Raw genomic sequence first — 25,300 nt, forward strand, 5'->3', positions numbered from 1 at the left:
CTTGCCCTCAAGGGACTGACCGTTTGGGACTAGCGCAGAAAAACAAGCTGTCCCAGCACATTATAAGTGCTATAGGAGTCATAGGCAAGTAATACTGTGAGAACTCTGTGGCGTGTGATGGTGGGGTGGTCAGGGAAAGCTTCTTGGTGGAGGTGACCCTGGAGCTGTGATCTAAGGGAGGGAAGAGAATTCTAGACAATGGGCCTATATGCAATACAGAGCCCTGAACCAGATGATGCGTTGGGGGAGATGCAAGTTGTTTTGTGGTCCTGGAGTATAGGGGTGTGTATATGATGCCAGGAACATAGGCCTGAAAGAGAGGCAGATCAGCAGGGCTTGTACACAAGGCAAGGAACTGGAACTCCACCTTGACAGCTCTGGGAACTGTTTTAAGCAAATTAGATCAGGTTGTTATTTAGAAAGGTCACTCTGTGAGAGTGTGAAGAATGGGTTAGAGGGGCCGGGGGCTGCTGAGAGTAATGCAGAAGATGGTCTGCACCGTAGCAGTATAATGAGGTTGGAGACAGAGGGACCGATGGATACTGTCCTGAAGGTGTAGGATGTCAGGTGGGTGTCAGTGGCAAGGGAGAAGGCTGATTCTTCCATTCCTGGTGTGTCCCTGTGCGAGACAGGCCTTACAGGAAGCAGGATCATGACAAAATACCTACTCAGTTTTAGACAGGTTGAGTTTGATGGGCCCAAGGGGGCAGCCAAGTTAATATACCTGGCTGCCAGCTGGACTGAAGTCACTCAACCAATAAGCAAAAAGAATTTGCACAGAAACTCAAGTTCTCTAACGCCAAATAATTAATGTGTATATTTTACAGACCCTGTAGACCGTGCTTTTATCTGTATACGTTTGGAGGACATGTTAGAAACTGTGTGCACATTCCAGCAGAGGGCAGTATTCACCTAAAGTGAAAGCATTCAATTAGCTTTTGTTCATTCATAAGCCTGCAGGTGACTCAACTGGAAGAACAAAACATTTTGAGTGTAAGAGCTTGGTTGTTTGTTTGTTGTTTTTCCCTTTAACCCCCAAAGCAAACTTTCCCTTTGAGATCTCACAGAAGATTCTTAATAGATCATGTTCTCCCTCCCGGGGCAGTGGGTAGAGAGGGAACTTGTAAGTGTGTATCTGTAGCTGCCATTGATTAAAAGATTATAATACCTTTAGCTTGGAAATTTACTTTCTCTGTTAGTGTGATAAATGGTTTTATTATTGTCTCTGAACCAATTATGTTTCCATAATTTCATGATTGTAATTGTCCTCCCAGAATGATGGGATGTTATTCCAAATGAATTAAATGGCCAAAAGGTCACCTCATTTTCACTGTGTTCAGATGTAAGCTAATTATGAGTATGTATTGATCCACCAACTGACTCCGTTTTGTCCCTTGCCACCTTTGTTGTTATTTGATCTCTTACTCTAGGAGTTCCTAAAGAGCATTGTACAGAACACCAACCTTGGAAGATGCTCTGAAAAATAAGTATTCTTTGTCCAAATAAGTAGAAAATGCTATATATGAAACCCTCCTGTTGGAAACTGAGAATACATTTAACGTTTTGTAGGTTCTAGGAAGTCTTGCAGTCAAGAAACCTGTGTTTCTTGTTTAACCTAACAGTTCTCTAACTTGATCGTGGGAGAATCCCTTTTTCTTAGTTCTCAGCATCTCATGAAAGTGGTCTGTGGAAGGTGCTTTGGAAATGTTGCTCTTCCTCATCTCTCCTGATCCTGCCCTTTCTTAAGCTTATGTCCTCCTTTTTCACGATCATGTGGGTTCTCTCCATCTATTAGTACATAATGCTCACACTGGGAGGGAGCTAGGGAGGCATTTTTAAAACTACTCATGGTCATCTTGAGCACTGAGATCACCCATGCCTCGCCACACAGCCCACTGTACTTTTTGATGTTGTTCAGGAGGCTGCTGCCTGCCTAGAGTCTATGGGGCCATAAGACAAGCAACCATTGCAATACTGTTGACCACTCACTGTATGAATCCATTTTCTTTCATTATTTTGGAGTTTTTAAAAAAACCTGTGTAATTTGCTGTCTCGACTTTTATGTGACTAGTCCTTTACTGTGTTCACTTCTCCCCATTAATTATCTTCCACGTTCTCATTTAACGAGGACATAGGAGTAGGGATTGGGACACGAGTGCCAGTCACAAAGGGAGAGGGCAAAATCATCTCCTTCAGAGCTGAGGCAGCAGCTCCCAGTGGGCTCAGAGGGGCTTCCTCCTCACCATCCGGTGTGAGAGGCCATGGGTCCAAACGCAAGGCCCGGTCTAGGCAGGCAGACGTGAGCCCTGCAGGCCCATTGACTTACCCATTCAATAAGTCTTTACTGAGCGCCCACTCTCTGCCAGGCACTGTTCTCAGCACTGGTGATGAAGCAGTAACCAAAAAGGCAAAGAGAAAAAGCCCTCATCTCATGGAGCTTACTTTCATTGAATTTCACTCATGCCTTTGTGGAGTGACGAACACTGCTCGAGGCGCTGGGGATGCAGCTGGGAGCCAAGCCAAGTTTGCACACTCAGGGAGCACACGTCCCAGTGGCCATGGAGAGAAGGACATTTCTGGGAGTCAGGAATCAATTCTCCCCATTTTGTGCACAAGGAGGTGGTAGCAGAGAGAGGTCACGTAACTTGTGTGAGGTGACACAGCTTGCTCAGGCAGTCAGAACTCAGGTGGGTAAATTCTTACCCACCACACTGTAGATACCCACCACCCTTCTCTAACAGACTGTTTTCCTATTTAGTCTTCGGACTGCTGCTCTAGAGTTCTCTCCAGCTTTTGTGTGATGGAAAAGTGCAAAATTGGAATCGTTGCCTTGAAATGAGCTCTCTTCCATGTGACCGACCTGTCTCATAAACTCCTTACGATGGGAGATTGTGACCCACATGCAGAGACAGGTCTTGATGACACATCAGCAACAAGCAGACTCTGCTAAAAACCTCAGCTCTGCCATGAACTGGCTTCTGAACAGGATGCAAGTTACTCAGCTGTGTTTCCTTTTGTGGAAAATGGTAGAGTGGGAGTGTCATTTAATACTTCCTTCAAAATAAGGTTTAAATGAGAAAATACAGGTGGGGCACCTTGATCAGTATCTGACTGTGGATGCTTAGCCAACACTATCTTGTGATGAGTGCAAGTTACAGCACGTGGCTAGAGCGGGCTTAGTGGTGATCATGTGTGTGCTGAGATATCAGGACATAGCTCTTCACCTCATGGTGACCAGGTGAGCAGATTTTCTGCTTGAACATTCCTTAGACGGGGGTGCAGCTCTTCTCTGTGTGCTCTAAGTGAGTGAGATGGGAAGAGGGAGTTGTGTGGTGGATTCTCCTTTTTTTTTTTTTAATTTTTATTGGTGTCTAGTTGATTTACAATGTTGTGTTAGTTTCAGGTGTACAGCAAAGTGAATCAGTTATATATATATATCTATATATCTCCACTCTTTTTTAGATTCTTTTCCCATATAGGCCATTACAGAGTATTGAGTAGAGTTCCCTGTGCTATTCAGTAGGTTCTTATTAGTTATCTGTTTTATATATAGTAGAGTGTATATGTCCATCCCAATCTCCCAGTTTATCCCTCTCCCCTTTCCCTCTGATAGCCGTAAGTTTGTTTTCTACATCTGTAACTCTATTTCTCTTTTGTAGATAAGTTCATTTGTACCCTTTTTTTAGATTCCACATATGAGCGATATCATGTGATGGATTCTCCTTATTTGAATATCTCCTGTGAGATATTATTGGGAAAACCAAGAAGTCTTTTATCCGTGCAAAATTTCCTTTCCAAGATTTTTCGTTTTGAATACTGTGGCCCAATGTCTTTTTAGAACTGTTGAATATGGTTCCAATGTCTTATCAAGATGCAGGTCCTTTAACCAGGGTGGCTGGGACCTGAGGTGTTGGGGATTTAGGACAGCAATTAGGGAGGCTGTTCTGCAGGGGTGATTACTCAGCTGGATACACAGCTCTTATCTTAGCCTCATTGTGGAATATCCATCCAAGGACTTGGTCAGTGTTGCTCGCCTAGAAGCCAGGTACCTGGGCATTTGCAAGACACTTACACTCCATACCCGGAGAATGCACTTCGCAGCCCCAGGAAGTCACCTGTGCTTCTTTCATTTGACAGAGAGGCTCCGTCTTCTCTCTGTTTCTTTTAGAGACTGACTTTGCCAGTCCATGTTCTCCTCCTGCCTACAGAAGAGAATGAGTTTCATCCTTAAAAGGCCAAAATAAGATCTCAAGCTGATATGATGCTCATTTTGTGTATTGTTATAATAATATTAGTCTTTTCTCAACATACAAAGAAAAATTCTCCACCTTGCCTCCCCCAGTTCATCATAGAATTAAAGAATCCTAGTTTGAGCTGGAAAGAATCTCAGATTCCTCAGAATTCACCTAGATACAACGGATTCTGCTCCCATCTGCTATGGATACTTTCTTCCAGCTGGGTCCTATTAGTTAGGAGGAAGGACAAGCATTTACTAAGCATATCAACTGAGGAGTCTAATACAGTTGAAATAAGCTTATAAGTTGAAGGTATATTTAAGGAGTTTTTCCCCCTGAATTGAAGTAGACTCTAAGTGTGGAATCTTAGGGACATAAAAGTATTCCCAAGAGAAAATTGAACCTTGTTTATATTGTTGAAAGATGACTTTGCCTCATTTTATTCAAGCAGTTGAGTAAATTAGGAAAATTATGTCCTGACCTCAGTTTAAAATATGATGATTTAGAGCTTCTGCTTAGTTGATAGTTGCCACCAAATTTTGGGGCTGAGGGTGGTATCTTTTATTTTACTCCATGACTTAATTTTTGACTGTTTGAGATTTTATGGAGATGGGGGGTGGGGAGGGTGGGAGAGAGTGCATACTCTAGATGTAAAAAAATCTATATTATAAAAGCATATTAAACATAGATTTACCATATGACCTAGTGATGACACTCCTAGGTATATACTCAAGAGAAACGAAAACATAGGTCTCCTTAAACTTAAACACAAATGTTCAAAGCAGCATTATTCATAACTCCCCCAAACGGAAACAATCCAAAAAGTCCATCAGCTGAGGAATGGATATACAAAATGTGATCTATCCATACAATGGAGTAGTATTTGGCAATAAAAAGGAATGAGACACTGACACATTATAACACGAATGGACCTTGACAACATGCCTTGTGAAAGAAGCCAGTTACAAAAGACCACATATTGTATAATTCCATTTATGTGAAGTATCCAAAATGGGATCCATTAAGACAGAAAGTAGATTAGTGGTTACTTAGGGCTGGGGTGGGAGCGGTGGTGGTCGGGGAGAAATGGATAGCGAGTGCTAATGGGTATGGGGTTTCTTGTTGGGGTGATGAAAATGTTCTATAACTGGTTGTGGTGATGATTGCACAGCTCTGAGTATATTAAAAATCATTGAATTGTACACTTTAAATAGATGAATAGTATGGTATTGAATTATACCTCAAAGCTGTTATATATATGTATACATACATATATATACATGTATATACATGCATATATGTATATATGTATATACATACATATATACATCTATATGCATGCACATATGCATACATGTATATACATACATATATATACAAATACAAATATACAAATACAAATATATATGTGTATATGTGTGAAGGGAATATACTAAACGATTAATGGTGGTTTTATTGATTTTTTTCCTCAGTCCCTTTCAAGTTTTCTTAATTACTTTTGTGACTCAAAAAAGTGTCACGAATAATTTGAATTAAAAAAAAAACACTATGTATTTCAAAAAAGATGTCTTAATTTCTTTCTGAAAGAATGCAGAGTAGAAATGTAAAAATTATATTGTAAAAGAACACGTTTTGAGTTGCTTGAGGTCTCCTCTCGCCTTAACATCCTCTCCCTGACTGCCGATCCTGGGGGCCCGGATCACTGGGGGCCCGGTTGAGCTTGTTAAATTATACGGAACGTTGGGACTCATGGACTAACAGGGCTCATGTTGATATTTCTGTTGATAAGTGCCTCATTGTTTCTCCCAGTCCATATTTATACTGGGAATGCCAACTGATAGCTGTTGGCATTAGTATTCCCACCTTTAGAAAAAAAAAAAAGGGAGTAATTGAGATACTGAAACAAAAGATCAGAGTGTTATAATAGCCTCTGAATTGAGAGCGGTAGATGGTTTTTCAAATTTTTTCCCTTTGCCATTTTAATTCTCTAGCAGTTGTGAATCAGACATGCACACTAGGGTAAAATATTAAGGTGATTCGTGAAGTGAAGTTCTTAGTGAAACTCCAATGCGTAACTAGAGAGGAAAGGGTGACTTTTGGGCTTGCAGAGCTGGAGGGGTGGGAGAAAGCCAGGGGAAAAGCATTCATCTGTCTCATCCAGCTGGCAGTTCAGAAGTTGTGATGAAATAGCACCGGTATTGGAGTATTTGAATTAGTAATTTAATAAAGTAAACAACTTTCCCTTTCTTGTCCCTAATGATCTATTACATCTCATCAGTTATTTTGGGCTGTCAGATCTACATCGAGGAGAGAAACATTTATTCAGCATCTGTAATATGCTAGGCACCCTGCTTGGCCCTGGAGATACAGGTGTTGGGCTTAAATTGATTTGGACCCAGCCTTCCCAGAGCTAATAGTCTACTGGGAGAAGAGGATTCATTCAAAGACTGTGAACTACCCTATGAGTCCCTTTGGGCATTTGTGGGGCAGACAGAGCAAGCTGAGAGCATGACCCGCGTTTTCCTTTGTGCTTTTGATGCTGCCCTGCATGTCTAACCCAGCTGGGGACTTGATCGTGGAGAGCTGAACCTGAGGGTTGGGGTGAAGCAGCAGTAGTTGTCTGGCTGGCTCTGATCGAGATCCTTTTTGCCTCCTTCCTGGGGGAGGAGTCAGATTGCACAGCAAATTGTAGCTGAAGGAGAATACTGAGCACCCTGTATTTTCCACGTAAGCTTTCTCTTTGCTTAAGTCTAGCCTCCATGGTCCCATTTCTCAAAAGGAGACCGTATGACTTGTGCACAGAGTTGAGATCTATTAGACTAATCTGTTTCCTAACAAGACACTGGTATTGATCTTATGCTGTTTGCTAGTGCAGCGTCGCTGGTGAACATGAATATTAGAGATTATTTCTTGATCCATTATAGTATGGCAATAAAAAACATGTTTATGATGTTTGGCAAATCTGTTTTAGGAGGTGGAGATCCTTACTTCTGGATGGGCCTTGAAGGTGAGATTAATAGGCCTTTAAAACAGAATAGCTTGGGGTTACTGATATCATTATCTGCTGAAGGTTGCTATAGCAATGAGTGGTTTGATTGCACTGTGCAGTTGGTGGTGCAGTGGGTGAGTGTAAAAGGAGCCTCGTCATTTAGCAGAAACTCTCCTGGAGCAATTTAATTAAACTCTGGTGGAAGGAATGCCAAATTCTTTAAAAGCGCTAAGATACAGTTCTGTATCATCCTAGATTAATTAAAGATACATGATTATCCTGTCACAAATTTTTTTAAATTTATTTATTTTATTTAAAAATTTTTTTGGCTGCATTGGGTCTTCGTTGCTGTGCGTGGGCTTTCTCCAGTTGCGGTGAGCGGGGGCTACTCTTCATTGCGGTGCGCGGGCTTCTCATTGCAGTGTCTTCTCTTGTTGCGGAGCACGGGCTCTAGGTGCACGGGCTTCAGTAGTTGTGGCACATGGGCTCAGTAGTTGTGGCTCATGGACTCTAGAGCGCAGGCTCAGTAGTTGTGGCACGCGGGCTTAGTTGCTCCGCGGCATGTGGGATCTTCCCGGACCAGGGCTCGAACCCGTGTCCCCTGCATTGGCAGGCGGATTCTTAACCACTGCGCCACCAGGGAAGCCCCACAAATATTTTTAATGATTTTGAGATAGTTTTATAACCTTGAAAGTTGTTTTTAAAATGATTATACGTTTTATGACGACGTCTATTTTAACATAGTTTGTAGTATTTGTTTGAATATTGAACAAAATTGCATTAGACTGTAAGGAAAATGTAGGCTGGCAGTGTATGAAGACTGGCCTTTTGAGAGGGGCAGGGAGCTGGAATCTGAACATACCACCGGGGTGGGCTCTGAACACATTACTGGGTGAACACATCCTTTGTTGTTACAGGTGGATTACCTGCTGATAGAGCCTTCTTCATCAGCAGTCTTGAATAAAATGTGTATTATTCTTCTGCATCAGTGCTGTAGGTACAGAATTCTTTAGAAATGCAGAGTTGTTATCATTTAAAAGCATATGGTCTGAAATGTCTCTAAAGGAATATCCAGTGATGGGCAGTAAAAATGTGTGTGACTCTCTTGCTGTCTATGCAGATGTGTCTGTTGAAACTTTAGTTCTAGTTACCCTCCTTCACCCAATTTTTAGGGTTTGGGTATATGTATTTTAAAACAGAAGACCTGCTGTGCTCCCATATGGTAAACACTATAGTAGATGCTTCACATCAGTTTTCTGCATCTGTGCAGTAGAACGAAAACTTTCTCTTAACATAGTGTTTTGGACTTCGGTGCTTAAACAGCAGGCTTTTTTGAAGGGTGAAGTTGTCTCATTTTGACATTCCCATCGCGGGCCCTGTTGTTCTGCAGGTGGTACTCTGCTGCCACCTGGAGGCCTTATGTGGGGTGTGCATGTAAACGTAGGTGTGGATGCTGAGGAACAAAAGCTGCCCAGGCTGGGTGTCAGCTACAGCCTTGTCCTTACTCCCTGTTGAGGTCAGTTGACATGACCACATGAAATTGAGGCTATTACCCATTCATTTTTCATCATAGATGCTAATATGCATTATGAATTCAAGAGCAATATACTGTTGTGGAGGGCAGATATCTTACTAACTTGCTTGATGTAAAGCAAATTCAAAGTTATTGTTATGCAGATTTAAAGAAAAATATATCATGACTTTGTGTTTGTTGACTTCTCTGCTCCATCCTTACTTTGTTAAGATTCATCATGGAAAGCCACCTAAACGAAAACCTTATACTTTTTCTAAGCAGAAACATGGATGAAAACTGGCATTGTTGCCAGGAAGTAAGAAGAGCTTGAATAAATCCACTTGGAGGTTTGAGGCCTCATGTGACTTAAATTAATAGGAGTGGCAAAGTGGAGGAGGGAATGCCTAGTTAATGGACCTGGTGGGAAAACTAAGGGGCTCCCCAGAGCTGGCATCCAGCAGGGCCTGGGGGGCAGGGAAGCTGAGGGGTCAAGAGGAGGGCCTGGGCCCACAGTGTTGTATATCAATACAAATTCAGGGTGAAGATTTCCATCCAGCTGCCCTTGTTAGGAGTGCCCAACACTTCTGTTTTCCTTAGGCCCAAACCTACTTTTGGTGGTTATTTCAATAACAGTGGCTCTTGTTTACGGACAACTGAGTATTTGGGAAGGAAACCAATCAATCAAGACACAGAGAAAAGCACACCTTAAGTGGACCTTCTGTTCATCCCAGAACATCATGACCACTGATGCTTCCAGGAAAGCCTCTATTCAGAGAGAAGGCCCCCGGTGTGCATGGGGCTGGTTAGTGCAGAGCCTGGCACTGTCTGAGGTCCTAGCCCAAGGGCTGTGCTGATGTTCTTGACATTAAACAATGGGCAAGGGAAAACCAAACCTCATCTAGAATGAATTAGGCTCTTTTGAAACATGAAATTGGTGGCACTTGAGGAAGGAGACATGTGGGATTTCCTCAGGTAGGTACGAGTCACGTCCTTAGAATCTGTGCTGTTTTGAAGAGGCTTCGGTCAGTGCACAGCCTTCCTTCTGAATCAGGGGCATTTGTTTATTTAACAATCATTGTCTTCCTCAGGATTTCCTGTGAGAGCTCCTGGGCTTGTTTACATCTTGGTCCACACAAATAATACCAGAGCGTCTTGGGCTGTCAGGTTATCAGATACTCTGCTCTGCGGAGAGTTGATTTTTAAGAAGCCTAATCTAAAACCTAGCTCCACACAGACGGCTCTGAGCAACTCATTTACATTTGTCATCTAGTTTCTTTTTTTTTTTTCCTTTTCCTTCTTCTTCCTTTTTTGTTTTTAATGGAAATTCCTATCAGCAGATCCTGATGAGAATTATTCCTTTTGCAGAGATTAAGAATTCGGTGTCCAGCAGATCATCGCCTGGAAAGGAGAATGTAAAGGTAATGATTCCCTGCCCATTTTCATCTTTGTGCTTCTCTCCAGAGTTGAAGTAGAAGTGAAGACCTAGCAGTAATAAACATAGGATAAAAAACCCAAAGCAAAAAAAAACCCTCAGGGATATGTCCCAGGGCACATTCAGAATAACTTGAAATCGCTTCCTTTATCGAATTTTAGATCTCTACTCTTGATGAGCAAACCTAGCTGTCTTTCTGGGTCGTAGTTGTATATGCAAGATGACTGTATACCTTTTCCACAAATTTGTACTTGAAGATGATATCTACAGATGTTTGCCAACAATGCCATTGCAAGAATGAACTTGGGAGATATTCTTTGAATATAAAATAACCTATGGATAGCTTTTAGGCATGCTTCTGCTTGGGACAGATTCTTCCCTTATTTCTAGCTCTTAATATTACGTACAAGACTAGTTTTCTGTTTATGTGTGGTGACACATGTAACATGTCTTTACTGATGTTTTCTTAGGTTGTTTTTTCATTTACAAAAATAAACATTACTGTTATCAAGTAAGTAACTTGTAAAAAAAAAGCCACCTGACTTTATCTTTTCCAGCGTGTGAAAAGCCCGGTGGTTCAACTGAATGAACATGAAGACCAGGACAGTCTATATTTGGGTATGTTCCAAAATATTGCTTCCCCCAGCACGCATATGGGGGTATCACAGACCCAGGTATGCAGGGGACAAGAAGAAAATCTATTTAGAAATAAAATCTTCCTTTCTGGGAGCCTTGTCTATTTCTTGAAACCCACACAGGTAAATTTGTTTTGCAGCATCAGTTATAATACTATGACTTCAGGGGTTCAGTCTCCATTTACAATCTAAAAAACAAAACAAAACAAATAAAAACAAAAAAAGCAATCCAAGCTTTTCTAGACAGTTTTACTCTGAGCCAGTTGTTGGCTCGGGGCTTGTCATATGTTACCTTGTTATTCCTATGAGGTAGGCACTGCCAGCTTCCGTTTCAGGTCATGCGACTGAGCCCACTGGTAGAGGGTAAATGGGGCAGTTGAGACTCGTAGCTTCATCCTGCTTGGCCTCAGAATCCCCAAGTTTACCGCTATCCTATTTTGATAGCCGGTGGGGGCCCCTTGGAGCTGAGCCTCTGTGATCTTATCCCCTGGCCTCAGGAAAAGACCAGTTGCTTATCCTGGGGCATGGATCTGATGTGGGTGTCCCTTCAAAGGAACCAGGAGCTCCCTTGGCAAGGGGAAAGTATTTCTCCCCTTGGCCCTGGGAATTCTTGTCTGCTCACAAGCATTGTCATTCACCACTCCCCAAGGGGCACCTCCCCAAATCTCCTCCTCGGGCATTTCCTGATTCTTCAGGGCTAATCAGGGCTGATTACATCTTGGTCCACACAAATAATACCAGAGCGTAAAAAAGTCAGGGCTCCAGACTTACCTTTGAGTTAGAGGCTGATGAAGCTCTTGGGGGTCTGAGGACACGCACAGCCTGGGCTGTCAGCAGATGCCCCGTCTGGGCACTTGGATGGTCTGGGGCTCATAAGTGGGAAGCAGATGATCCAGAAATTGCCCAGTTGGTTTCTTCAGGCTCAGTGAAGCTGAAGCAGCTCGCACACCTGGAAGGTGCCTGGGCAGAGCAGTCTGAGGAGTTGCAGGGGTGTGGTGGTGGCTGTGGCAGTGGCCAAGTGCTTGGGCTGATGTGAAATCAGGGAAAAGCAAGACAGCTCCCTGGGTGAGCTTAATAGCGAAGGTGGGTGGCCCGCGGAGCCTGGGGAGCAGGGGGCTCCCTGGGGAGTGCAGGCATGCAACAAAGCAGTTACAAGAATAAAGCAGGGTGAGGAGGAAGTACCCTCAGCGTCGGTTGGCTGTGCTGCTTGTAGTTTGGCCCCAAGCCAGAGGTGGTTTCTGGCTCTCCTTGTGGGAGGTACTACTGAAATTGGAATAGAAACTAGACCATACCGGGCTTTGTGCACACCTTTAATATTTCTGCTATATAAGGTAAGAGTAATAAATTACTTCCAGAAGAGGGGAAGAGGAAGGGGAAATGAAAGCAAACGTGCCCACGTGGATGACTGTCGTGGGCTGTTGAAGCCCAGAGCTTGGCTGCTGCTCTCACATGCAGGATGTCTCATCTCCAGATTGCATCATGCTCCCAGGAATGTTCGCTTTGAAGAATGTTTACCGAGACAAGTTGCTGGTGGGGGAGGAGTGTTGGCTGTTAAAAGTATTAAATAGCAGGATTATTTTCATGTTAGGCTTCAAAAATTCACTCCGTTCTCAAAGTGGTATCCTTGCTGGGTAAGAAGGCACATGTTATGGAAATTGTAGTAGCCTGACCTAATCGGAGTGTTTTGTCAGTAATATCATCGTGTCTGAGGAGGGATGTGATAAAGAATTTGAGAGAGACGAGCGTGTATGACATTAATCCGGTGATTTATGAGAAGGTCTATGAATGGTTATCCCTGGTGCGAACATTGGCTTTGTTGTTCATTTAAACTTGGTGGATTAGAAAAGGTCACCTGATTTTATGCAAAGAACATAATAGAATCAGGTGGTAAGCTGGTGTCTGGAACCGGAAATGGCTTTTCCCCATGGCCGCTTCTAAACCGTTCTACTTTATATGTGCTTCTATTCTGCTTGGTCTCTGAGGAAGTGCTGATAAATGTGGCACGGAGGTATACGTCTTTGCTGATTTGTATTATTCAAAATGGTGTGCCGTGAGTTCAGTGCGATCTCATAAACGACATCAGCGCCGTTCCAGTGGGTAGCTACATATGTCTATGTAGCATGTGACGTGTGGCCAGTGTGACTGAGGAGCTGCCTTTGAACTTTATTTATTGCACTGGACAGGGAAGCACCAGAGTAAGCTCCCTTTGTATTGCTGTCGTTGGCCCATCAGCATCAAGAACCAACTCACCATTAGTTTATACACTGAAAATGACTACTAATTGGAAGAATAAAGTCTCCAGTGGGTAACAGCTGGTAACCTCATCCAAGCTGGTGCCCCCGAACCACCACAGTAGTGAGTAGTGATAGTAAGATCACATTTATGGCGAGTCCAGAAGTGAGGGCCCCGCTCTCTGTGGATAACTGTGAGGGCTTGGCCTTTTGCTCAAAGGGGAGAGTATGAGTTGCGCGCTGGGGTCCGATTCTGTTGCTGCCACAGTGAAGGGTGAGACTCCTCAGCGTGCAGTGCCTTCACATTCTGGGCAGGTAGGGTGCGGGGAGAGGGCACAGCATTTGGAGGAAAGGGTAGAAGAGAAGGTAAATGAAATGGGTCAGTATGGAAATTAAAAGGAAGGAAGGGTCCATTTGGCTCAAGGATATGGGGCTAAATATGATTAAGGAATAGAAGCTCAACAGTGGGCAGCTATGAATGTTGTACCAGGGAGAAGGGATGCGAACATCTAGCGGGAAATGTGGACAACCTCTGGGAAATGCAGTGGAGAGGGTGAGCTTTGGCTGCCCCATTGGAATACCAGCTGCAAACAAAGATGCATAAGCCGTCACTGGTTTGGCAAAGCTGGAAATGGCTTGGTTAGTTGTTGTCTTGCACACTCTTCTTTTGAAAGGTTGACTCTGAAAAAATAAAGCCATGTGCCTGATTAGAAATTCAGATTTCCAGTTACAAGTTAAGTTCGTGCCTGAGGACTGTGAAACAAGAGTGCCAGTGTCTCAGGTGGGTTACAGAAGACCCTGGAAGGCGACACTCCTGCTCTCTCAGCAGGTGATATTCAAGTGTGAGTGAGGTTGTATGGGACAGCCCAGATTTAGTGACACTCATATTGAAGCTGACCTTCCTGCAGTAATTTATCAGCCGCTGCCTGCACTGGACTGAAGATAACTTGAACTTTACCTGGCTAAAGCTGTATATTGTATGACTATTTGGATGGAAAAATGAAGAATTGGTAAAACTAACATGTTACGACAAGAACTCTGTGAGCATGTTTAACTTTCCCCATGGGAGAAGGTGGTAGGGAGGTAGAGACCCTAGGGGCAGTGGTGGTGGAATTGGCTGGCATCCTCCTCCTGCCTGTGAAGTCCCGGTGCCGTGAAGTGCAGGGCAGGAAGTGGTGCCGTATCTGCTGTTTGGCTGGCGGAGAGTGAGCTTGATGCAAGTGCCGGAGGTTCTAAGCATAATATTTACTAAATAAGCCTTTTGGAAAAAACAAATTAATTTTGTCTTTTGTAATTACAGAAGTAATAAATGCTCACAGTAGAAAAATTAGAAATTTTAGAATAGAAAAACAGCCCTATCGTTCTGCCACCCCCAAAGCAGCTACTATTAAATTTTGGTGTGTTTACATGATCATAGTCGTGATCATGTAAACAATAGAATTCTATGTCCTGCTTTATTCATGTAACATTATATGCCATAAGTAAGCTTCATTTTAGAAGGTAGCTTAAAATGATGCTGTACATTTTTCTATGAAAAATGTGGATTACTTTTGTATGAAGAAGGGAAAATGTCATAGATTCTCTCCACAAGTGTTTATCGACCAGGAAAACAAAACAAAACAAAACCCTCCTTTTTTTTTGTTTTTAAAAAAATTTTTTTTATTTTATTATTTATTTATTATGTTTATTTTTGGCTGTGTTGGGTCTTCATTTCTGTGCGAGGGCTTTCTCCAGTTGCGGCGAGCGGGGGCCACTCTTCATCGCGGTGCGCGGGCCTCTCACTATCGTGGCCTCTCTTGTTGTGGAGCACAAGCTCCAGACGCGCAGGCTCAGCAGCTGTGGCTCACGGGCCTAGTTGCTCCGCGGCATGTGGGATCCTCCCAGACCAGGGCTCGAACCCGTGTTCCCTGCATTGGCAGGCAGACTCTCAACCACTGCGCCACCAGGGAAGCCCAACCCTCCTTTTTGTAATATGTATTGTTGATTTTACAGAGTGGCCCAATTGTCAGTACATGCTGAGGCTCGAATCCCAGTTATTGGTTAATGCCCTGGGTCACTTCCTTGCTGTTACTGTTCATTACTTATATGTAATATGAGAAAACCTCTTAGTGGGTGCTGGAACTGGGAAGGTGGGCACTAGGGAGACAGATGAGCCAAAGCTGGATGTGAAAGGAAACCTGACTTGATACCAGAAAAACTCATCCAGACGAGTCTGGAAGAGAAGGAAGCAGAAACAGAAACAAACAGTAGGAAGTGAGGTGTTTCAGGGTGCTCAACCCAGCTGACACAGACAAGACAGAGAGAAACAGAGACCCCACATAGGAAGCTTAGGAAAACATCACCAAAGGGAAACTGGAAGGAAATGATTGGGAGATCCAAAGAACAGTCCCTCAGAACAGAATGTTAGGGGCAGCAGGAACTCTTTATCCAAGGTCTGCTTTTGTGGGTGTATCTGGGAGAGTCCAGGCCCATGGATTTAGGTGGTGAGCTGGGTGGAGATGGTGCAGTCAACAGTGCTAGTCTGGCAAACCACCAATAAGTAGAACTAATTAGGTTAGTCTTTTCTTCTTATACTAAAAGTTTGGAAATGGAATTGATGCTACTAAGCTATAAAACCTTATAAAACAGCAATTTTAAGTTGCTTGGAAACATCTTGAAACTTTATTTGCAGAAGCAAGATCCAAAATGTGGAATCTTAAGAACTAGGACCCGTGTCACTGGAAGCTGGCCCTCTTTTGGCTGTTATTATTTAGTAACACATGTATATCTATGTTGAGATCTCAGAACTGTTGCATGAAACATGAAAGAAAAGAAAAAAGGAAAAAAAGGGAGAGGGGGTAACCTTAGCAGAGCTCTTAGCCTTCTGAAAAGTAAGTTTTCAAGCCTAATTTCTGGCAGGTCTCTCTTTATGCCCCGGGCTACAAAAGTTTTGGGTAGATTTTCTTCTTTTTTCTTTTCTCTTCTGTTTTTGGGGTCATCTTTCCACCACAAACCAAAGCTTACCAGTGTTTTGGTTTTGAAATAAAGAGTCTGGGGCTGGAGAAATATACCAAGAAGATCACTCGGAGTGCACAGTTTTTTTGTAAAAATTCTGATTCAGATTTTATTCCTTTCATTCACTTCAATGAAAATTTCTTATTGCAGTTGTTGAGGTTTTAAAAATTGGTTTTGGTAGAAGAAATTGCCAACTTACTGGAATTCTGCTGAGTGATATAAGCTGAATTTGGTTCTCTTATCACGAGTGTTCTGCCTTTTCTATTTGTGGTTTCATTCTCTGGATAAAATTCTCCTTGTGGAATGCGAATAAAGCATTTTTCTTTAAATTAGACAATTGGAATATTTATTGACAGACTTTTATCCTGTAAGTTAAAAAAGAACTTTGGGGTTTTCAGGTTAATATAATACTACAGACAAGGAAATGTGAAGGAACTGAAGTCTTGTTGGAGGTGTAACGTCTTCATGTTATCGTCTTTTCTTATAATTTAACATAGTTTTTTTATGTTTTTTTTTTTTTTAAACAAGTCCCAAGGCTAGGAAGCTGTCTAGTCTAATGATAGGTCTAATGTTCTGCCTAGTTTTTGCTCACAAATATGTGTTTAAAAACAAAAAGCAAAATGAAAGTGAGTTAAGATTAGGAGTCGCTAATTAATCTAAGTACTCTGTTATCTGAACTCTGCCTGCCAGTTGGAATTACCTTGGAGCTTTAACAAACAATCCTGAAGCCCTGGTCCCACCCCCAGAGAAGTCTGAGCTAATTGGCCTGAAGTGCAGCCTGTGTTGCAGGAGTTCCAAAAGCTTCCCAGGTGATTCTCAGGTACAGCCAAGGTTGAGAACCATGACATAGCTCCTTAAGGGAGCCCTGCTCTGCTGAAATCACTCTGACTTACTGGGTTTTCAGTGTTTTTGGAATTGGAGAATTGTGGTTCCACTTTTATCTCAGTTGGTTACAAAAGCAATTAATGGAAGCCCAATTGTATTAGGTTTGCAGACTTTTAATGATTATCACCATCAATATCATGGTAGATCCGTGGGAAAGGTAAAAAACAAAAAAATTTATTGAAAGTTTCCTAAATACTTGAACCTAAATGAGATGATTAAACCTTTAAAGATTCTTTTTAAACGTTAAGAAGGAATCAAGTGATTGTAGTTTGCTGTCACATTCATTTATTGGACTTAAGAGGTGCACAGTTTGGGATGAAGGGAGTGGATGATTGTTTACACTAATGTCATAGGGCGTTACAAGGAGGCCTCATGTTTGACAGTAGTACCAACCTAGCTGTAGTGTATTCTAAATCACCTTTTTCTTTCATGTCACAAACCAACTTAATTTCTGAAATGTAATCTAGGAGGGGGAAAAATATGGCAGTTCTTTCTCTGAACTCTAAATTTTTCGTTCTCCAAAATAGGATCCTCAACTCCAAATAAACCAGCTTAGTGAATAATTCCATAGCTTCTGTCCCTAAAGATTCTGTTTTGATTAAATCAAATAATTATAAATTTCAAACAAGTATAAAATCTTAAGGAAACTACAACTACCTTATAAAACATGAAACAAATGAAGAATATGAAATATATCCTGGAAATAGTATTTGTAAATGCTTTTTGTGGAAAGTTAAATTTCCACTTAGGGATTTTGCCCCCTTTTCTTTTGTTGAAACACTTCGGAATACCTGTGTGTGCAGATGGTTAATGAAAGAATTGCCCGCACAGAGGAAAACTTAGGTTTCGGGCTTGATTGCAGTGTCAGTGTGTTTATGTTGAGTTTAGGCTTGCTGAGTACCCAGTGGTTAATCCCTTGGAAGGGACTTTAGGACAATTAAGATTCTGGTTAGCTTTCATTGCCAGGCAGTATGAGCTCTATCAATTTATTGGGACAATTTGCTGTAACTTTTAGAGTGCCTAATTTGGAAGACGTTTTTATGAAACATGGCCTCTTACTTCAGTCATGGGCAAGAAATCCAACAGAACTTATTCTTCACAATATGAGATTCTTCTGAAAAATGCGTGTAAAGCATAGGAAAGAAGTGATGCAATCATATGCCGAATAGGAGAGCCAGGGGTAAATAGTCTTTTGTTTCTTCATAACATTTAAAATAACAAACAAAAAACAGAATAAAGAGTGAAATTAAAGGTGTCTAGAATTTTGAAGCAAACTTTGAGTAAGCGAGCTGGGCTTCATCCAGGTTCTTGAGATTTATCTACCATTAGGTTTCTGCGGATCTAACTGAAGTAGACTTACCTATCCCACAAGTGTCCAATGGGGGCTCCTCATTAGGGTTAACTCTTAGGAACATATTAACCCCAAAGTGACACTATTTGTTTCTGAGAAATTACAATTATTTTTAGCATATAATCTTTTAATGTCTAATTAGTTCCCTCAGAGTTACATGGGAACTTCACTTCAGAACTTAAGCAAAGGGAAATGGAGTTTTATGCATGACTTGAGTTCTATGTATCTGAATAAGCAATGCACACTTTCTTTTAGCATGAATTCCACAAATACTTAATGAACATAGAGTCTGTACATTTTGTCCGCATCCTTTAAAACATTTTTACACTTTATTTTGTAGAACAGTTTTAGATTTACAGAAAAGTTGCAAAGATGGTACAGAGAGTTCCCATACACCCAGCCCCCTAGACTCCCCTAGTTTCCCTTATTATTAACATCATATATTATTATGGTATATTTGTTAAAATTAATGAACCAGTTTTGATACATTATTATTGACTAAAGTCCATCCTTTATTTAGATTTCCTTAGTTTTTATCTAGTTTCCTTCTTCTGTCCCAGGATACCATATTACATTCAGCTGTGTTTCCTTAGGCTCCCCTTGGCTGTGAGAGTTTCTCAGGCTTGTTTTTGATGATCTTGACAGTTTTGAGGAATACTGGTCATGTATTCCATAGAATGTCCCTTAATTGGTAATTTTGGGGTGTTTTCTCTATCATTAAACTGAGGTTATGGGTTTTGGGAGGAAGACCACAGAGGTTAAGTGCCATTTCCATCACATTATATCAATAGCATATAATATCAACATGACTTGTCAGTGTTGATGATGACCTTGCTTACCTGGTAGAGCTAGTGTTTGTCAGGTTTCTCCACTGTAAAGTTACTCTTCCCCACTCCTCTTTCCATATTGTGTTCTTTGGAAGGAAGTCATGATGTGCAGCCCATGCTTTAGGAATGAGGAGTTATCTGTATGCTTCCCTGTGGGCAAAGTATCTACATAAACTGTTTGGAATTCTTCTCCATGGGAGATTTTTGTCCCTCTTGCTTCTTTATTCAGTCATTTATGTCAGTATAAATTCATGGATATTTATTTTACACTTTGGGTGGTAATCCAGTACTACGTTATTCAGAGTGTTCTAGCTTTGGTGATGAGGGATTCTTTCAGTTGGCTTCTGTGTCCTTTCTACATATTGCTGTCATTGTGGGGTTTTATCTTAGGGTGGTGAATATATGCTTTATGATACTGTAATGGTAGACACGTGGCACTGCATTTGTCAAAGCCCATAGAACTTTATGGCACACGGAGGAAACTTCAATGTGTGCAAATAAAAAATCAAGAGGTTGGAGGATCCTGTGATGGAATGCAAAATGTAGCAGAACAACCTAATTGTACTAAAAACTTTGGAAACAACCTCACCGTAGAGGATGGGAGCGGGGTGCAGACCTCAGTAACTTTGGAAATGAGTAGAGTCTGTAAGAATAAAGGCAAAGGAAACTGTACATAAGCATGTCTTCTAGGTGAGAAAGTTGTTTCCCATAGGGGTACAGGTTAACATTTCTGATAGCACTATTAATGTATACTGGAAATAAGTAAGTCAATGGATGATGGAGAGTAGGTGTCAGGTTTTTCACTATTGGAGTGGGAGTTTACAGAGAAGCAAGGGGAGGAGGCCAGAATGATCCATGTGCTAATGAATGAGAGATGTGGACATCACTATGTACTCATGATTAGTTAAAATAGATACACATGGTTGTGTATGGAAATATTTGTAGGTATGTGTGTATACCTAGGTTAGGACACACATATTTCATTGCTCCGTCAGTTGAGAGGGCCTAGAAGCAACAGTACTCCAGTAGCATATACAAGATGAGCCCACCCTTTAAAAAAAACCCAAACAAACAGGATTATCCATCACATTTTGTGTGAATTTCAGCTTCAGAACTGTAGGCTTGATAACACTTACATTAAAACGATTTAAATTCTTTGCTCTTTTAACTTATTTACACGTGAATGACCGTAAAAGTCTATAGAACAATAGGTTGAACTTTGATGTTAAAATTGATTTTAAAAAAAGTTTGTGAATAAGTCCATAACATGTAAGAAACTTTTTCAGAAGGTTTGGGAAAATTAAAATTGGAACATTATCAGAAAAAACTTCAAATGTAATCATAGATGTTGCTTCCCTAGGTGCCTGGGCTCTTCCTACTTATGAAGAATTTTTTTCTCCTCAGGCTGTAACAAGATACTTTCCTCCCCCTCCATCCTTTCTCTGTCCAGACTTATGGCCCATAACCTTGCTTCTTCCACCTCCAGGGACCCTTACATTTACTATCCACAGCTGCCTCCTCAGGATAAATTCAAAATTCTTCATAATGTATCATTCAGAAAAACTTAGTGAATTTGTCCTAATTCTTTCCTTTCAGGTTATGCCCAGGAACTTCAGGGTTTAAGACAAAAAGAGGTCCACCAAGGATCTTTATTTCCTTAAGAGAATCATCTAAGTAGAACCTGTATCTGTAGCAATACTAAATGCTGGTGGAAGCTTTGGCAACATAATTCTTTAATATGTTACTTTGGTCAGAAAATCTATTATTTTCCTATCCTGAAGTGTTTTTGAGAATTTTTTTCTCTTTTTGTATTACATGTGGGTATATCATAATACAGGTAATTTCATCTGTTGGACTTCTAGGTTGTGTCTGGGTTTTTTTTCCCCCTTAGATAGTAGGATGACATAAGGGGGCATATCAGAACTTTCGGAGGGGCATGCAGAGTTTTTGTTCAAATAAATCAAGGTAATTAAGGTAGATAAGAAGTAAAAATATTCTTATTTTTAAAGTAAGGTGGTATTATGAATGGTGGCACTCTGGGTTTCTAATTTATGACCACCATTGTACCATGCTCCTACTTCATGTCTATTTTATGTGAATTCAACTTTATAGGCTCTATTAAAAAAATTCAACAAGGAGGGGAGATAGGGAGAAAAATAATAATTTGAACCTCAGGTGGTTCTACACTCAGTGAGTGTAACGGCCCCGAGTGAGCATGAAGCTGGACGTGAATGTGTGCTTCCCTCCCTGGGGCTCACAGTGAGTGCATCTTACACGTGGATGTGAGCCGTGCTTTTAAGACCTTTGTTTTCTGTAAAACATGGCCTCTCAGTGAAAGCCAACCATTTCATCTGGTGCCCGACCGAGGTAACGATGTTCTCCAGCAAAGAACTGTTTCTGTTGAACTTAGAGTGATGACATGGTGCCTTCTAAGGCGTTTTTGAGGAAGACTTTGATCATCTCTGACTTTCACCTAATGCTAGAACTTGAACTACATGAAATTGTCACTGTTTAGGCTGAAATTATCCAGGATAGGCTTGTCCTTGCATCATGGGTCCTGCTGCCTTTTGTCTGTATTTTTTTATTATTTTTATTTTTTTCCCCAAGAATGGTGTTTAACAGTGTTAAAAACTGTAGTCTCTGGTGGTCAAACAATGGAGCAGAAAAGCAAAACAAATCCTCCTCCTTCTGTCTCGGTATGATTTCCTTGGAACTTCTTTTCATGTTGCCATGTCTCTGTTTTGAAAATCAAGCTATTATTCTTGAGATAACGATAAGAATCTTTCAGTGTCTATAATATAGGAGAGAAATATAATGAAAGGGAAACTTTACAGTTAACATTTAAACTAAAACTTAGTGAAAACGTATGTTCTTTACTGTTATAATCTCATTTGATCCTTACAAGTCTTTGAAGTATAGATATCCCATTTTGTAGGAAACAACTGAGGATCAGAAGGTATGAGTGACTTGGTTAGGGCCACTAAGTAAATAAGTGACAGAGTCCAGATATATAGATCTTCCTTGACTTATGATGGGGTCATGCCCCAATAAAACCATCATAAGTTGAAAATATCATAAGTGAAAAAATGTGTTTAATAAATCTAACCTGCTGAGCATCCTAGCTTAGCCTAGAGTATTTTAAACGCTCAGAACACATACATTAGCCTACAATTGGGCATCGTCATCTAACACAAAGCATATTTTATAATAAAGTGTTGAATATCTCGTAATTTATTGAATACGGTAATGAAACTGAAAAACAGAATGATTGTATGGGTACAGGATGGCTGTAAGCATATAGGGTGTTTACCCTCATGATCGCATGGCTGACTGGGATCTGTACTCGCTGCCCCTGCTCAGCATCACGACAGAGTGTCATAGGGCATATCGCCAGTCTGGGAAAAGATCAAAATTCAGAATTCCAAGTCCAGTTTCTACTGAATGCGTGTTGCTTCCGCACCATCGGTAAAGTTGAAAAATCCTAAGTTGAACCATCGTAAGCCGGCAACCATCTATATATGTCTCCAAAATCCCATACTTTTTCTTTTCAGCTTGAGGCTCCTTAAAAATATGAATGTAAAACACAGTTTTTGTCCTCAAGGAATTTTGGACCCCATTGGAGGATAAGAAAACTGTACAAATACTGTAATTTAAATTGAAATATAAATCCTCTTCTAGGGAGGTTCAGTTTTATCATTGTTGAAAGGTAGGTGACAGCATGTGTCCTGGATAATTGTGACTTTATGGAGGTTATTTTCTAAGTAAAGGATTTTCTAATTAGAGCGGGCACAGTAAGGCTGATGAAATCATTTACATTCTTCTGTTGTCATGGTTGTATGATATCTGGTGAGAAAGTGGCCTTGGGGATATATCATTGAATTCTGCCAACTGCAATTGCAATCAGCCAGTCAGAGAAAGCAGAGAAATTAAGCTGTTGAATATGAATGAGATGTAAATAACATCTTGAATTAATTTAAATGCAATCACATTGACCCAATGCCGGGACAAACTCAATTACTGTAGAAAACAAGGAGGATAAATGACCCATATTCAGGAGAAATTCTTTGGTAAGAAAACGAGTTGGCCTAAAAAAATACTGTCAACACAATATTTGATACTCCACTTTTTATGTTAACTATGCACACTGCTGGTCAGTAAACTCAGTTTATCCTTTAAACAATGTTGATAAATAATAAAGCAAATGAGGAGATTGGAAAGTCTCTTGTTGGGTTTCTCATATGTACTGGTTGGGTAATTCTAGTAGTTTTATTGCCAGAATAATTTCTATATCAACAATCAGTTGATATGGAATTGGTCAACAAGGACTGTGCTTTGGGGATAATGAGATTGAGATGCACCTACCTGGCATCTCAACTCAAGAACTGCATTTTACGAAGTTCTTTCATCTCTTTGCATTGTCCTGAAGGTCTTCTGACCTGTCTCTGATGCTTAAGAGAGGAGCAGCCCACTCCAGTAGTTTGTTGACCTGGGATTTATCCTGGTTAAGCGGCTCTAAAACTTTACTTAGCATGAAAATGAGAAAGATAACAGTATTTCCTGATCCAGTACCTTCATTTCCAAATGGTGCGTGTCTACACTTGTGGAGGTTCCCTTTCTAGGGTCTCTGGACATCTCTCAGGCAGCCAAGAGTTCTGTGCACACCCCAAGTATTGTATGGAGCCTTAGAGAACAAAGGGTTTTCTCCACCCAACAGTATTGCTCTTTTCAAATGTAGACACTGTTATGATGAATAAAATGCAAATATATATTTAAACACTTTACCAGAGTTCGCATAGCATGTTTTTGGGGTCAAGATACAAGCTTCAATTAGTAGATATTTACCAAAAATATTACAGCTGTCATATAAAGATTCTTCGTCTACGGGTTGGGACTTAACTGTGTAAATCATTCATTCATTTAGCAGCTGCCTACAGTGTTCTGAGTCCTAAAACTGAGAATGAATGGAAACCCATTCACAAGATTTTATCTATTTTCTTATAGAAAGTTGTGTATGGACTAAAACTCTCTTATCTGATAGTAGAGTTGAGAGTAATTTTTCCTTACAATTGCTCCAGCTGAGTAAGAAAAATATGTACTTATTCTTCAAATAAAAGGTCACAAAGTAGAGAATATATTTTTTGTTTTAACTTAGTTGTGATGCTTGTCATTACGTAGCTTATAGTTGATCTACTTGTATGCTATATTTACATAGCAACCCATATGAAAACAGAGGTGACGTATGTAATTCTGATTTCCTTCGTATCTATCTGTACCCCTCACCCAACCCCAGCCCAATCAGACAGGATTAGCTATCAGGGAGCAGGTTATGCATCTGTTTTCTCACACAGCATGGCACGAGAGTGCCAACAATTTTTGAAATAATTGAAGTAAGGAGATGAATGTTAATTAAGACACATGTTGTCGTGTTCCAGATCTGCAGAGTTGAAAGGATCCTCATATTGTTTCCACTCTCCTTTAGTTTATTTGGCCGTCAGATGCCCTCAAAACAAAATACAATACTTCTGTGAAAAGAAATGCTTAAAAGAGACTCCCGTATGAGACTTGGGATATACTTTTTTTCCGCTGCAGACCTTGGCTGCTGTGCTTGAGCTTATTTGGGGCCCATGTATCTGTGCGCCTGCCGGTCGGGGTTTAGAGAAGTAAGTTTGAGCAGTGTCAATGATTTATGGGGAGGCAGTAATGGGCTTCTACTGAATGCTAATTACCGGCGAGTTGTTCAGGGAGACTGTGTAAGAACTGTTGGTTTGTGGTAAATTAGTCGCTAGCTCCATTGAGATGGACTGCAAGTTTAGATCAGAGCCCCGAAGGCGCCTAGCTCCTTGCGACTGATGGCCAAACTTGGTGACAATTTGAGAAAAAAACGCCCCAATTGTGCTAAACAGTAAAGTAGATGACTTTACATGAATTTAATAAGTACAATTCTGGATAAAAGTTAAAGCTTCCAACCCCTTTTGGATTAAAAGGATGGGGTGACTGGATTGTTAAATGAATTATCAGAGTTGTTTTGGCCCTTAGATCTGAAAAGCTGCCAAACCTGCCAGTGGTATGAAAGAATAGATTGCTCTGGAAAAATCCCTGCCCTGAGTATGACGGCCTTTATTTGTCTGTGTACTGGAGCTTTCTGGCTGTCCACACACATAAACCTCAACCTTTATCTCATGCTGTACAGGGTGGCTTTTCTGAGAAA

General features: G+C 41.0%; 1 protein-coding gene across 7 annotated transcripts in view; it reads left to right on the forward strand.

The window, feature by feature from the left end:
- Window positions 1-25,300, forward strand: part of ARHGEF28 (Rho guanine nucleotide exchange factor 28) — a 307,464-nt gene that overhangs the window by 149,896 nt on the left and 132,268 nt on the right. For all 7 annotated transcript variants that reach the window (XM_057540604.1, XM_057540598.1, XM_057540597.1 and 4 more), the window contains 2 exons: window positions 10,103-10,155; window positions 10,727-10,787. In XM_057540604.1, coding sequence (XP_057396587.1) covers window positions 10,103-10,155; window positions 10,727-10,787 — 114 coding nt within the window. The remainder of the gene's footprint in view (window positions 1-10,102; window positions 10,156-10,726; window positions 10,788-25,300) is intronic.

The sequence above is a fragment of the Balaenoptera acutorostrata genome, chromosome 2, assembly GCF_949987535.1.
Source record: "Balaenoptera acutorostrata chromosome 2, mBalAcu1.1, whole genome shotgun sequence".
Classification (NCBI taxonomy): domain Eukaryota; kingdom Metazoa; phylum Chordata; class Mammalia; order Artiodactyla; family Balaenopteridae; genus Balaenoptera; species Balaenoptera acutorostrata.